General features: G+C 66.8%; 1 protein-coding gene across 2 annotated transcripts; it reads left to right on the top strand.

Moving 5' to 3' along the window:
- The first annotated feature begins 918 nt into the window (after window positions 1-918).
- Window positions 919-12,601, top strand: PPRC1 (PPARG related coactivator 1). 2 transcript variants are annotated; one of them, XM_090058017.1, is made up of 14 exons: window positions 919-1,050; window positions 2,710-2,811; window positions 3,154-3,306; window positions 3,897-4,010; window positions 4,188-6,861; window positions 6,995-7,048; window positions 7,371-7,431; window positions 7,732-7,802; window positions 7,996-8,716; window positions 10,572-10,754; window positions 11,088-11,151; window positions 11,738-11,859; window positions 11,971-12,122; window positions 12,411-12,601. In XM_090058017.1, exons 1-14 carry the CDS (start codon window positions 946-948, stop codon window positions 12,512-12,514), a joined length of 4,680 nt encoding a protein of 1,559 aa, XP_089914143.1. In that variant the 5' UTR covers window positions 919-945; the 3' UTR covers window positions 12,515-12,601. The 2 variants fall into 2 exon arrangements, with proteins under 2 accessions (XP_089914143.1, XP_089914144.1); XM_090058018.1 differs by having other exon boundaries at window positions 7,735-7,802.
- The last annotated feature ends 1,321 nt before the right edge of the window (window positions 12,602-13,922 follow it).

A 13,922-nucleotide genomic window follows, 5' to 3' on the forward strand; every position in this document is an offset into this window, starting at 1 on the left:
CTGCCTGGGGAGCCTGTGGGCAGGTGGTCCACCCAAGACACCCCAGCATTGCTCTGGCTCCGTGGCTTCTCCAACTGCACCCTGGGAGCGCCTTCACTTGTGTCCTCACGGAAATCAACCAACCAACCCAAACAGATGCATGTATCCATTATTAGATATTAATTTCCTCAATGTAATGAGAAGCATCTATTTAGTATTAGACACTAAACCATTTAAACTAATTAGATGCATGTATTCAGTATTAATTTACTTAGTTTAATTAGATGCAGATATTCATCATTTGATATTTACTTGTTTTTACTGGATACATATTTAATATTAGCCATTTAATGTGCCAGATGCATGTACCCATTGTGAGATACTAAGTTCTTTATTTTAATTAGATGCATATATTCATCATTACCTAGTGGCCTTGTTTTAATTAGATGGGTATTTGTCATTAGCTCTTTATTTAATATAATTAGATGCACGTGTTCACCAATGGATGCTAAGTTATTTGTTTTAATTAGCTACATCTATTCATCATTAGGAATTAATTTACCTCATTCAGCGAGATGCTCCTGTTTCATTAGGTATTCATTTAGCTAAATTAATAATTCGTATCTCCCCACTATACTATATTAATGTGTTTAAATGAATGAGGTGCATATATATATGTACATATCTATATATAAATACATTGGCGTCAATGCCTACATGGATGTACGTGGCGGAGGCGCCCTCCCCCCGGGGAGCCGCCTCCTCCTCCGTCCCGGCGCGCGGAGGGTTAACACTGCACTTCCCAGCAGGCCGCGCGCGGGAAGGGCGGGCAGGCGGGCGGACTCCAGCTCCCGGCGTGCCCCGCGCGCGGGGGGCGGGGCCGAGGGGCCGCCGGGTGCTGTAGTCCCCGGAAGCGGCTGTCACGTGGCGGTGCCGGCAGCGGCCGCGCTGGAGCCAGGCGCCAAGATGGCGGCGCCGTGGGGCGGCGGCGCGGGGCGCGGGGGGCTCCCGGCGGGCGCGGCCGGCGGCGGCGGCCTGGAGGCGCCGGGCCCTGCCGCGGGGCCGCTGCAGGTAGGGCCGGCCCGCGGGGCCGCGCTGGGCGTTGACACGTGGAGGGTGCGGGGGGGCCGGCGCGTCTCCGCCCGCGCCCCACGCGCGTCCCCGTGGGCCCCACGCGTGTCCGGGCCCCGCATTCTCCCGGCCGGCCGGGCGAGCGGGCGGCGGCGGCAGGGGGAGGCGGCGGCGGCGGCGGCGGCGGCCACGTGCGCCCGGCGGATCCTCCCTCCCACGTGGTCCGGCCCGGGCCCACGTGGCGATGCGGGGCCCGGCGGCTCCTCCCGGCCTGGCTGACTCAGCGCCCGCGGGACGTGGTGCCGGGCGTGGCGGCGCTCCCTACGCGGGCGGCGGCTCCGCCGGCGCGGGGGGCATGCTCCGCCCAGGGATCCCAGCCACGTCCGCTGACAGCCCGCGTGTAGACGGGCCCGGGGCGTGTCCCCTCCGCACCGGACGCGGGTCTCGGGGCCCCGGGGAGTCGCGGCTCCTGCGCCGGACACGGGGTCCCTGGTGCAGACAGATCTGAGGGGCATCTCTGCTCCACTCCTGGGCTGGACACGGGATCCCTAGCACGGACAGATCCTGGTGTGTGTCCACTCCTGGGCTGGACACGAGATCCTCAGTGTAGACAGATCCCTGGGGGCGTCTGCACTCTTGGACTGGACATGGGATCCCTGGTGTAGAGGGATCCCAGGGCATCTCTTCTGCTGCACTGGACGCAGGATCCCTAGTGTAGACGGTTCCTGGGCTCCGCTCCTGGGCTGGACACAGGATCCCAAGATCCCTATTCCAGGCGGATCCCGGTGTGTCTCTGCTCCTGGGCTGGACATGGGATCCCTAGTGTAGACAGATTCCGGCGAGTCTCTGCTCCTGCACTGGACACGGGATCCCTAGTGTAGACGGGTCCTGGGCTGGACACAGGATGCTGGGATCCTTAGTGTAGACAGACCCCAGGGGCATCTGTGCTCCTGAGCTGGACACGGGATCCCTAGTGTAGATGGGTCCCAGGGGCCCATCTCCTCTCCTGCACCGGATGTGGGAACCCTAGTGTGGATGGGTCGTGGGGTGTCTCCGCTCCTGGGCTGGGCATGGGGATCCTGGTGTAGACGGGTCCGGAGGGCATCTCTTCTCTTGCACTGGACACGGGATCCCTAGTGTAGACGGGTCCTGGGCTGGACACAGGATGCTGGGATCCTTAGTGTAGACAGACCCCAGGGGCATCTGTGCTCCTGAGCTGGACACGGGATCCCTAGTGTAGATGGGTCCCAGGGGCCCATCTCCTCTCCTGCACCGGATGTGGGAACCCTAGTGTGGATGGGTCGTGGGGTGTCTCCGCTCCTGGGCTGGGCATGGGGATCCTGGTGTAGATGGGTCCGGAGGGCATCTCTTCTCTTGCACTGGACACGGGATCCCTAGTGTAGACAGATCCCTGGGGCTTCTGTGTTCCTGGGCTGTGGACCAGGGTCCCGTCTGCCAGGGGAAGGCCTGGATCTGGCTTCCTCCTGGCTGAGTAGGGAGCTCCCGGCATCCTCTGTCTGCGGCTGGGGCAGCCACTGCAAGCCCGCAGCCCCCGTGGCCGGAGGGGCTTGTCCCAACGCCGGCAGCTTCGTGTGCACACGTGAGCCCGGGCAAGGCCAGTGTGTGCCCCCTACCCCACCTGCTCCCCCTCCCCTCCAGTGCTTCTTGCTGGATGAGGCATCCTTGCTGGAGGAGGAGATGCACAGCTACTGGGACTCCTCTGTCCTGTCCATCATCGAGGACTTTGGCTCCCACCATGAGGTAACGGGGCACCCAGTGTGGGCACGGCAGCCCCACGGGGGCTGGATCCTCAGTGCTGTGCAGTGCAGCAGGGAGGGTGAAGTCAGGGGCAGGGAAACAGGGTGCTGCATGGGGCAGGGGACGGGAAGCCCCACGCGCCCGTGGCTGTCATCGCGTGGGGCAGCTGGAGCACAGGATGGGGTGTCCGGCTCCCGGGGTCCTTCCAGGCTGCCGGGGCCGTCTCCCCGGAGGCGCTGGGGCTGATTCCGCTGCTTCCTGGGACCGGGGCGGCCCTCGTCCGCCCCACGCCGGGCAGTACGCAGCCCCCTGACCCCGCTCCCCCTCCCGGGGCTTTCTCGTCAGAACAAAGGCTCCTTGGAGCTGCACAACGAGCTGTCGTTGCTGACGGCCATCACGGAGATCCTGGATGGCACAGACGAGGCGACCCTGTCTCCCTTCGACACTATCGCGGACGCTGAGCTGCTGGCGTCGCCCCGGGAGCAGGAGAGCTGCGCGGTACGGCCCGGGCACACACGGGCACACCTAGGACATGTTTCCCTGCCCCTGACTGACCCACCCCTGCCCTGGACACGCGTCAGACGGACCCTTTTCTGCCCTTAACCAGCATCAGCCACGAAAGCGCACATGTGCGACACGTTTAATTGAGGGTCTGCTCAGCTCCTGGCGTTCTGGGCTGGCCATGGTGCCGCCTTCCCCTGGGGCCCGTTGGGCAGGAGAGCCCCGAGATGGGGTGCCCGTGCCCCGGCACTGCCCAGAGTCACGCGTGCTGTGAGCATGCAGGTCGTGTCGCGCGCGTGTTGTGGCAGGCAGTGCAGCGACCCCTGGTGGTTTCGTGGGGGAGCTGCCTGGGGTCTGGGGATAGGGAGGTCCAGGCACGTGGGCAGAGGCTGGCATGCCGTTAAGGCCCAGAAGCTCAGCAAGGGGCACAGCGAGGGCGCGCGGCAGCCCTGGCCTGGCTGGGGCAGGACCCCTGTAAGGCCGGGCTAGGCCCCAAGGCGACTTCGTGGACTGGACACAGCCCCGGGGTGGGGGGACCACATGGAAGTGCTGCATTCCCGCTTCTCACCCTCCCGTCTCCCCTTCAGCTCCAGCTCCTCGGCTTGTCCCAGGCCCCCCCTGAACGGGACGGCGCTGCCCTGGAGGACCAGTGGGGCCCATGGACTCAGAGCAGCAGCAGCACACCCGTGGTGGCTGGGAAGGTAGAGCACTGGTTTGGGGCTGGGGCGCTCTGGGTCTGGCATGGGTCACTGAAAGGGAGTCCCCTGGGAGCCGCCACCAGTGCTCTGCCCACGAGCCTGTGCCAGGCTGTGGCTTCCTTTGCTCTGGGGAGCGGCCATCGGAGCCATAACCCTGCCGTGCCTCCCTCTCCACACCAGGCTGAGACAGAACAGAGCTGGGACCGTGCTCCGAGCTGCCAGGAAGACGCTGTGGTGACGCCCAAGAGGGTCCCGAGCCAGGCGCGATGGGGGCAGAGGAAGCCGCTCCGGCCTTGGGCACAGGAGCAGCCGGCCCTGCAGCGCAGTGACGGGGAGGAGGAGGACGACGAGGCGCCCAGCCCCAGGCAGGATGGCAGCACTGCCATGGGAGACCTCCAGATGGGCACCCTGGAGCCGGCAAGCGCGGAGGCTGGAGCAGAGCCCCCAGTGGCCTGGCTGGGGGAGGGGGACGTGCCCTGCATCATCAGCCCCGCAGGCGGCTCCCTGTGTGACCTGGTGAAGTCCATGCACCCCTACTGCCTGCCTGCCTTCGCCACTGACCTGGATGCTGCGCCCAAGCCGTCCAACAAGGACCTGCTCGCTGCCCCCGCCGTGCTGGGGATTGTGTCCGGTGGCGATGGCCAGAGCCTGGAGACCCCTGTTGTGTTCCCCCTGCTCCCAGCCGGGGAGGAAGGCACTGCTGGGGGTGAGGGGCATGGTGCCCCGGAGGAGCCATTGCTTGCGGAGGGGGGGACGCAACAGCACCAGGCACCCACCCCTGCTCTGGGGAGCAAAGCTACAGGACAAAGTGTGGCCACCCCAAAGGAGACCCTGCCCACGGCCCCACCAGAGGCAGGCGGGAGGGACCGTCATCTGCAAAGCGACCCCCGGCCCAGCACAGAGGCACCAGCGGGTGGGAAGTGCCAGGGCTCCGGATGGGGCCGGGGCCGCGAGCGGGCTCGGAAGAGCCGGAAAAAGAAGAGCGTGGAGGCGCTGAGCACCCAGGTCCAGCCCCTTGGAGACTCCATGGCCTCCCGGCTCCGCTCAGCCTCCTCTGTCCCGTGGCGGGGGTCCTCTGAGGGGCAGGCCCCAGCCCTGCCGCCCCCCAGCCGGGCCACCCACCCCTCGGCACAGGTGTCCAACTTCCTGGCAGAGCAGCTGGAGCAGGCCAGGAAGGATGCACAGCTGGAGCTGCGCCCAAGCCACGCACCCCCCCGGCCCCGGGGCAGGCCCCGGGGCTCCCGGAACAGGAGAAGCTGCCCTGAGCCCCCCCGGGAGCCTGAGGTCGACAGGCCCATGGTGGAGAGTAGGGCAGAGCAGGCCGTGCCCAGCCCAAAGGAGCAAGAGGCAGCAGCTGGGCAGTGCGGGGAGGAGATCGAGCCTGCCCGGTGCCAGGCCAGCGCCAGCCCGGAGCCTGCTCCCGGCACCGAGCAGGATGCCGCGGGGGAAGCTCCCCAGCGCCCCACACCCGTGGAGCCAGCACAGGCTGAGAACCAGGCGGCCACGTGTCCCCCACGGGAAGCCCGGCCCAAGGCCCTGAGCCTGACCGAGTACCGCCGGCGCATGCAGCACCGTGCGCCCGGCGCCGGCCCCGGCAAGGAGCCCGAGAAGCAGGTGGCCGGAAAGTGGCCCAGCATCCCCGAGCCCCCCACTGAGCTGGCCGAGATCCCCTGCCTGGTGGCCCCACCGGCACAGCCCCTGGCCCAGCCTGCGGAGACGCCTGGCACGCAAAAGGGCTCTGAGAAACCTGCCGGTTCTCCGCCGGCCAGCAAGGCCCCTCCGGCCCCAGCACTGACCACCATGGCCCCAGCGCCCCCCGCACCGCAGCTGCCTTTCGTGCCGCCACCAGTGACCGGGGCTGCTCCAGCTGGAGTCATGTCAGGCCTGGCGACTCCTTACACCGTCTACCCACCGGTGCCTTCCTGGCCTTGCTTTGGCCCCCCACCCTCTGGCTTTCCCCTGACACTGCTGCCACCACCGGCCGCCGCCTCGCCCAATGCCTTCCGCCTGGTGCCTGGGCTGCCGCCCACAGGCTTGGCCTGGCCCCCCCCAGCCGTGCCCCCACCCCCTCCCTTTGGCCCCGGCGCGCCGTACGCGCCCATGGGCTGGAGCCCAGCCCTGCCGCCCCCGTACTGGCCCAGCATGACCCTGCCCCAACTGGGGCCTCCACTGGTGTTCGCTGACCCCAGCAGCGCCCCGCAGAGCCCGGCGCTGGGTTGCTCGGAGCCGGCGGCCTTTGCTGCACTGCCCACACCACCCTTCGTTGCTGCTGCCCCCGAGGCACCGGCACCCGCCCAGGCCGCTCCGCATGCGGCCGCCGACCAGCCCCCAGCCAAGACGAGCAGGGCATCCGACCCCAGGCGGCAGGCGCAGCCTGTGGAGAGGCCCTCGGCTGCCCCCGCTGCTGCTGCGGCACAGGCTGCGAAGGAGCTGCTGGCTGCTACCGTGAAGGACCCGCAGGCTGCACCTGCCCAAGCCACGGTGCCAGCAGCTGCTACCGTAAAGGACCCGCCGGTTGCTACCGCCGAGACCGCGGAAGAGCTGCCGGCTGCTGCCACAGAAGACCCACCGGCTGCTGCAGCCGGGCCCGTGGAAGAGCCCCCTACAACCAGGGAGCTGCCTCCCGCCTGTCCCCCGGCAAAGCCTGCCAGGAGCTCGCCAGGAGCCGTGCCGGCACAAGCCCACCCGGCGCCTCGCCCGCCTGCCGGCCGTGAGACCGTCTGCGGCAGAGCGACGGGGGCGCGAGACGGTGCCAAGCCGCCTGCTGCCCGGCCCTGGAGACACCGGCCCCTGGCCCGCCCTGCCCAGCCCAGCGGCTGCGAGGATATCGTCCAGGCCTTCATCAGCGAGATCGGTGAGCCGGCCGCCGGGGCCTGGGGGGGGTCCTGTGCCGTCGGCCTGTGGGGCCACGTCTGTGAGGTCCCGCAGGAGCGATGTGCTGGGAGCACAAAACAGGGTCAAGTTGCATCTTTCTCTCTCCCCCTCAGGCATTGAAGCCTCCGACCTGTCCAGCCTGTTGGAGCAGTTTGAGAAGACGGAAGGTGAGGACCCTGCGGCCCCGGCCTCATGCCGGTTCTCGCTGATTGATGTTGGGTCCTGGCTCGGGTGGGGCGTCCCTGCCGTGCCCAGACCTCCGCAGCCCTCATTTCCAGGCTCGCAGCGGTTGCTGGTGCCGCCTGAGCCATGGGTCAGTCTGGGGATGCAGCGTGGCACGTGGGAGCACCAGCCCCAGGTAGCGGTGCGTGCTGGGCAGGAGACACCTCGATGGGCGCTCTCATCTGCTTGCTGCACCACGGACTGCTGGCTCTCCCTCCCAGGCACCCCGAGCCTGGCCCATGACAAGTTTCTCCTCTCTCTTTCTAGCCAAAAAGGAGGAGTCTGGAGCGGAGGGGCCCAAAGACAAGCCGTCTGCCAGCAGCGTGGGGTGAGTGCTGGGGGCTGGTCCATGCCAACATGGTGGGGGGAATTTGGTCTCTGTCATCTAATAGCAGCAGGAGATCTAGAGGCGCTGCGGGTGTCTGGGCAGCGGGTCCCCGCCTGGGGCCCTTGGCTGACGTCGGGGAGCCTGCGTGCCCCCTGCATGAGTCTGTTCCCTCCCTGTGTGGACCCAAGAGCTCTGACCTGGAGGCCATGGGCCTCCACAGCCAGCACTGCGCGGTCCAGGACCCCGACTGGCTCACGCCGCGCGTGGCAGCTGCATGTCATAGCGGCTTTTCCCCTTCAGCAGAGTGGAGCCGCAGCAGGACAAGAAGTCCCTGGACAGCCTGCAGGCTCCCGAGCTCGCCAACGTGGCAGGTGAAGCCTCGCGGGGCTGGGATCTAGGGGGCCCGTGGCGGGTGGGCCCGAGCCACCAGGTCCGTGGGGCCCGGGGCGGTCTGTTGGGTGTCGGGGAAAGGCTGAGTGGGTTGGGAGGCCCCGAGCGTGGTGGGAGGGGATGGGGGGTGTACAAGGTGCCTGCGCCCCACCCTGATCCCCTCTGTCCCCACAGGCCTGACCCCACCGGCAACACCCCCCCACCAGCTGTGGAAGCCCCTGGCCGCCGTGTCGCTGCTGGCCAAGCCGCGGCCCGTGAGCACCGTCGCCCTGGAGGGCGCCCAGAAGACAACCAAGCTCATCGAGGCCCAGCCGCTGCCCCATGGCAAGCCCCGCGGGAAGCCCCCGCTCGCCGTGCCCCCTGCCTCCTGCCACGTGGGTGCCGGAGACCACGACTACTGCTTCCTGGGCGGCACCGGCACGCCCGAGCTGGGATCGCGCTGGAACGTGAAGCATCACGCGGACATCACCATCAAGCCCATCACCTCCCTTGCCCCGCGGACGCAGGCTCGGCCTGGCCCCTCACTACCTGCTGCCAGTGCTGCCCTGGGTGCCCCTGGGGTCAGCCGCAAGCCACTGGATCACCGGACTAGCACCCCAGGCAGGGGCAGCCCCCCCGCCTCGGTGCTGCTGTCTCCGGACACGTCCCCCTGCCGGGACAAGGAGACACGGACTCCCAGCGCTCGCCCCCCGCGCTCGGGTGCCAAGAGGGCCGTACGCTGCTACCGTGTGCGCCGGGACTCGGGCAGCCCCCCAGACGGCACCTGGCGGCGCCAAGCCAGTCGCTCCTTCAGCGCCAGCTCCAACGGGGGCAGCGAGGCGTCCTCTTCCTCCTCCTCCTCTTCCTCGCGGTCCCGCTCCCGGTCCTCGTCCCCCCCACCCAAGCGGTGGCGCAGGTGAGTGGTGGCACGGCTGGGCTCTCCCTGCTCTGGGGTAGGTTGCAGGACTTTCACGAAGCCCCAGAGCTGCCCTGTGGCCCCCGGCCCTTCTAAGTTATTTTCTAGCGTCTCGTTGACGGGTGAAGAGAAAGGCGATAGCGGTTTATTACTGACTGCTGCTCAGCAGACGAGAACTGGGGCCACCGCATGACACGAGTGGGCTGGCAGTTTTAAAGCAAGCACCAGGGTGTTTCCCTCAGTTTGGGATTAAAGGGGGAACTCACGGTCCCCAGATGCGGTGGGAGCTGAGAGCTCGGCCAGGTTTACAGGGGGTCAGACCCATGGTTAGAGAAAAGGAGCATTGGTCACTGTTGAGCGGGAAGTGCGGGGCACGACTTGTGTCAGACCTGCTTGGACTTTAAGGGCTGCAAAGGAGAGAGGAAGGGGAAACCCTGCTCGGGCCCATCCCCTCTCTCGTCCAGCCGCTGCTCTCTGCCGCCACGTGACACTGGGCAGGTGGGACCCAGGTCTGACCCAAGACAGGGCAGCTCTGATGCTGTTCTGCCTGGTGCTACCTGCCTGGCCAGGGCTTGCAGCTGCCGTGAGGGTCGCCCAGGGCTCATCCATCCCACAAGCAAGAGCTGGGGGTGCTGCTTGGCCGTGTTGCCCGGAGCGACTAGATGCCCCAGGGACCAGCTCACCCCGTCCACCCGCCCCGGGGTTTGTGCTGCTTGTGCCTGAGCCCAGCCTGCTGGTACCTGGCTGGGCTGCCCTGCTGGGGCTCCAGAGCTGCCTGCATTCAGTCCCAATGCCCATCTCCCTTCTGCAGGGCTCTGGGTGCCCCAGTCTCCGTGGGGTGGGAGGAGGCTGTGGGGAGCCTGCCACCAGGGGGACCCTCTGATGCCCCAGCCCATCTTCCACCCCTGCTGCACTCCAGGTTTGGCTGCCCCTTGCCCTGGAGCATTGGTCTTCCCTGGTGCATGGGGTGCTTGTGCCCTAGCTTTGCTGCCTGGAGTCTCCCAGGCAACTCCCTTGCCCGTGTCCATGGTGAATCCAGGCCCCTGGCTGCGGGGCCTGCTCTGACCACTCTGGTGTAGGCAGGTGTGGCCACCGCTGCCACCTTCCCTCTCCATGGGCCCCAATCCTGGGTTGGGCTGCTCCTGGTAGGTGCATGCTGCAAGCTAATGGTTCCTGGAGGATCATGGTCCAGCAGGGGAGGGGCTGCCAGCTGTGGCTAAGCTTGGCCTGGGCAGAGGGGACATGGCCCTGGCCCCTGCCTGGTTCAGCATGACCCTGATGCTGATGAGCCCCGTTGCCAGCAGTGCCAGAGCAGTGCTTGGGGGCAGCTGGGGCTTCATGGCTGGCTCCCTCCCTACAGGGCTTTTCCCGTGCATTGTGGGGGCATCAAGCGTATGGTTGCCCTCCCCCAGCATATGCCAATGGGAGAGGCTGTGGGCCACCTGGGTGGCAGAGACAGGGTTAGCTTGCCCACTGGTATCTTGCAAAGCTGCCCTGGGTAGGTCCCCCACTTCCTGCCCTGGGGCAGGTGGAGAGCAGGGCATGTCTGCAGGGGGTAAGGGCAGTGTCCTCGGGGGCTGTACTGTAGGTAGGACTCTGGTGGGCCAGAGCCTGGGACCGTGGGAAGCAACCCAGCTCTGTCCAGTGGCACTGATTTGGCAGCAAGTAATAGCCAGTTTGTGCCATCATTAGGTTTCAGAGTGAACAGCCTCTTAAAACGTGCTGCTGTTCTGAACTTTCTGCAGAGCAGGGCTGGTGCTGCTGCACCCGCCGTGGCGCTGGGCCGGGGGGGGTGGGGGGGCAGCACCAGGGTGGGGAGATGCACATGGCTCAGTGTGCCCTGCACTTGCCCCAGGTACCGGCCACGGTGCTCCTCCCGCTCCCGCTCCTCCTCGCCCTCCAGCGCCGGGTCCTGCGGCAGCTCCCGCAGCAGCTCATCCTCGTCCTACTCGTCCCGGTCCCGGTCCCGGTCCACATCCCGCAGCCGGTCCCGCTCCCGCTCCCTGTCGCCCTGCAGGAGGCACAGCCGGAGGAGGCGGTAAGAACGCACCAGGCCCGGGCCCCGGTCTCCACTGCCCCAGCCGGGAGCTGCGCCTGGTCTTCCACCCCTGCCTGGGGTCTCTGGCGGCTGCCTTGTGGGCTTGCTCTGAGCAGCCATCGGGCCCCATTTCCTGGCCCAGGAGGGCAGGGATCCAGTCGGGCAGGGAAGGCCTGGCTGGTCTTCCGGGGCTGGGCATGGTTCTTCTCTTGTTTGTTAGGCCCAGGGGGTGGCCTGGTCCTCCCGTGCCCCTGCTGTGGATTCTGGGCTGGTCTGTGCTGCCCTGGGCAGCATCCAGCCGCCCCACTCATGCGCTTCCATCTCTGCCCACAGGTACAGCTACGACTCTCAGGACCACTACCAAAGGCAGAGACTCCTGCAGAAGGAACGTGCAATAGTGAGTGTCAGGGTCTGTGCCCGGCTGGGGGTAGCCCTGGGGCTGGGCCTGCCCCGGAGAGGGCACAGGTTTGGCCCTGCGGCAGTGCAGGACACTGGCGTGGCTGTTCCCATGGCCTGGCACAGGGGCAGTGCCTACTGCGCCATCATGGCTGGATGCAAGTTTCAGGCTCCGTTTGTAGGATCTCAGCGTTGTGGGGCTGGCAGGGACCATCCCAAACCCCATGTCCGACTTCGGAGCCACACGACGCAGTTGCTCCCGACGCAGCTGCAAGCATCGCCCCACCCCCGCCCCTGGGAAAGCAAGGGGCTGCAGCCGCCAATGTCCTGTTGCTGCCGGGGGGGTCATGGGCACTGCAGAGAGCCCAGGCCAGGCTGTGCCCCTGCTGCAGAGGACGGCAAAACCCCCCAGTCTGGACCAGCCTGAGTAGGGGGAAATCTTCCTGCCCCAGGCAGAAGCAGCCCAGACGGGGTTGGGGTGGCAATGAGTGCATGGAGGGGCTTCAAGGGCCATTCAGCCTGTCCTGGAAAGGGCGGGGGCAGCTAGCAGTAGCTGATGGCCCTGAGTGTCGTGTCCTCCCGTGCAGGAGGAGAGGCGGGTCGTCTTCATTGGGAAGATCCCCGGAAGGATGACGTGCTCGGAGCTGCGGCACCGCTTCTCCGTGTTCGGGGACATCGAGGAGTGCACCCTCCACTTCCGCTCCGAGGGGTGAGCGAATGGCGGGGGCTTGGTTCTGTTGTAGGCACACGTGGGGAGGAGGCAAGGGCAGGGTACGGGGCTGTCAGGGCTCAGGCGTGACACACTCTCATCCCCTGGCAGCGACAACTACGGCTTCGTGACATACCGCTACGCCGAGGAGGCCTTTGCTGCCATCGAGCGCGGCCACACGCTACGGCGCCCGGATGAGCAGCCCTTCGACCTCTGCTTCGGCGGGCGCCGCCAGTTCTGCCGCCGCAACTATGCTGACCTGGGTGAGCCCCCTCATCCCTGGGCAGCCCATGGATGTGGCCACAATTTGCCCCACCCCCCCTTGATTTCCTCCACCCCGCTACCTGCTTCTCTGCCGCCAGGTGTGCGGCTGATGCATGCGCCCCCACCCCACACTCCAGCTGCAGCAGCAGCGTTGCTCTGCCTGGGCACAGGGCTGGGAGCCAGGACTTCTGGGTTCCCTTGCTGGCTCGTGGCAGGAGGGTTCGGCCCCCATTCCCTGTGGCCCTTTGCCCTCCCCCCCAGCTCACGGCAGCACCGTCTGCTTCCAGACTCGAACCGGGAGGACTTCGATCCGGCTCCCACCCGCAGCAAGTTCGACTCTCTCGACTTCGACACCCTGCTGAAGCAGGCGCAGCGCAGCCTGCGCACGTAGCCCCGGCTCCCGGCCCCACCCCGCGGCCCCTGGTTTTCTAAAGAAATGCAAAAAAAAAAAACAGGGAAAAAAGCCCCATCAGGCCGACTTCTGGTTTTCAAGGAGTTTGTTTTATCGGATGCTTCCCGGGTGTCCTCTCCCAGCAGCGCCACATGGCTAATAAACCTCCGTGCCCACCCCGGCCCACTGCCTCCCTCCTTCCTGCTGCTCAGCCCTGGCTCTGTGGAGCTGGGCACTCGTGGCCTGGGGCAGGGTCACATCCTACCCAGGGGAGCAGCAGAGGTAAAGCAAGGCCCATGGGGGTGGATGTCCAGGGGCCCTGGTGAGCCAGGCTGGCTCTGCCGGGGCCCTGGGACCTGCACCCCGTGGCAGGGGTGGCTGAGGCTTCCCCTGGGCCAGGGCAGCAGAGAAAGACCTTAGGGTCTGCCTGTGCCCCAGGGACCAAGCCACAGCCCTCGGGGCACTGCGTTCCCTGCCGGGCCTCGCCTGGGCTGGGCACAGTGCCCCGCTGTCTTGTCACAGCTGCCCAGGGGCCGCAGCCCCTTCCTCATGGGGTGTCCCAGGGTCCCCTGCTCCAGGCTGGAAGCAAATTTGCTGTGCTTGGTGCCTCTGATGGACCCAGCTCCCCCCTTGAGCCCCATGCAGGTGCGGTTGCAGGGGCTGCCACAGGGCGCGCCGCACAGCCCCCACCCTCCCGCTGCCCTGCAGGAGCCCATGGGGCAGCAGCTCTGAGCTGGGTTCGTGGCAGGCTTGGGTCTCTGCTCGGCAGCCCCAGGACTAGTCTGTGGTGCAGCTGCCAGCCTCTCACTGCTGCTGGCGGGACCCCGGGATCCTGCGGTGCTGCCCTTGGGCGCTGGCTGGGGGCAGCTGTGGCCTGGGAGCCTGTGCCGCCCTCCCCAGGCCCAGCCAGCTGGGGGTCCAGGGGCTGGGTGGGTGGGCCTGGGCTGTGCTCAACCTACACCTGGAAGGTCAACAGGGGCGCCACTGCCCCACCAGCGACCTCCTGCCTGTTCTGCTGGAGGGGCAGGGGCCGCATCCAGCCCAGCGCAGGGCCAGGCTGGGGCCCAGGGTGTCACTGGCTGCAGATGTGGGCTGTGGGGCCCCGTGGCCTCATCCTGCCTCCCAGCACAGGGCTGCACTTACCTGCGTGACTGGTCCCAGCCCTCTGGGCACCCAGGCTTGGAGCTCAGTCCCAGTCCCCTGGCTCCCCAAGCAGGGCTGAGCCCCTTTGCAGGGGTGGGAGCTGGCAGCCCCATGGCAGAGGGGATCCCTGGCACCGTTCGGCCCTCGCAGCTCGGCCGAGAGGCACCCCTGGCCACAGGGGCTGGAGACCGGCCAGGGCCCGGCCCAGTCAGCCGGGGAGGGGCTCCGGGGCCCTGGACTTCGTGCAAGGGCTGGACCAGGACCA

The sequence above is a fragment of the Crocodylus siamensis genome, chromosome 7 (genome assembly GCF_052110815.1).
Source record: "Crocodylus siamensis isolate JL-2025a chromosome 7, ASM5211081v1, whole genome shotgun sequence".
Lineage (NCBI taxonomy): Eukaryota > Metazoa > Chordata > Crocodylia > Crocodylidae > Crocodylus > Crocodylus siamensis.

Bases quoted from the DNA above. Each gene is read 5' to 3' on its own strand.
- PPRC1 (XM_090058017.1), top strand. From the start codon at position 946: ATGGCGGCGCCGTGGGGCGGCGGCGCGGGGCGCGGGGGGCTCCCGGCG. The intron at 1,051-2,709 runs GTAGGGCCGGCC...CCTCCCCTCCAG, and splicing joins CTGCCGCGGGGCCGCTGCAG to TGCTTCTTGCTGGATGAGGC. The intron at 7,049-7,370 runs GTGAGGACCCTG...CTCTCTTTCTAG, and splicing joins GCAGTTTGAGAAGACGGAAG to CCAAAAAGGAGGAGTCTGGA.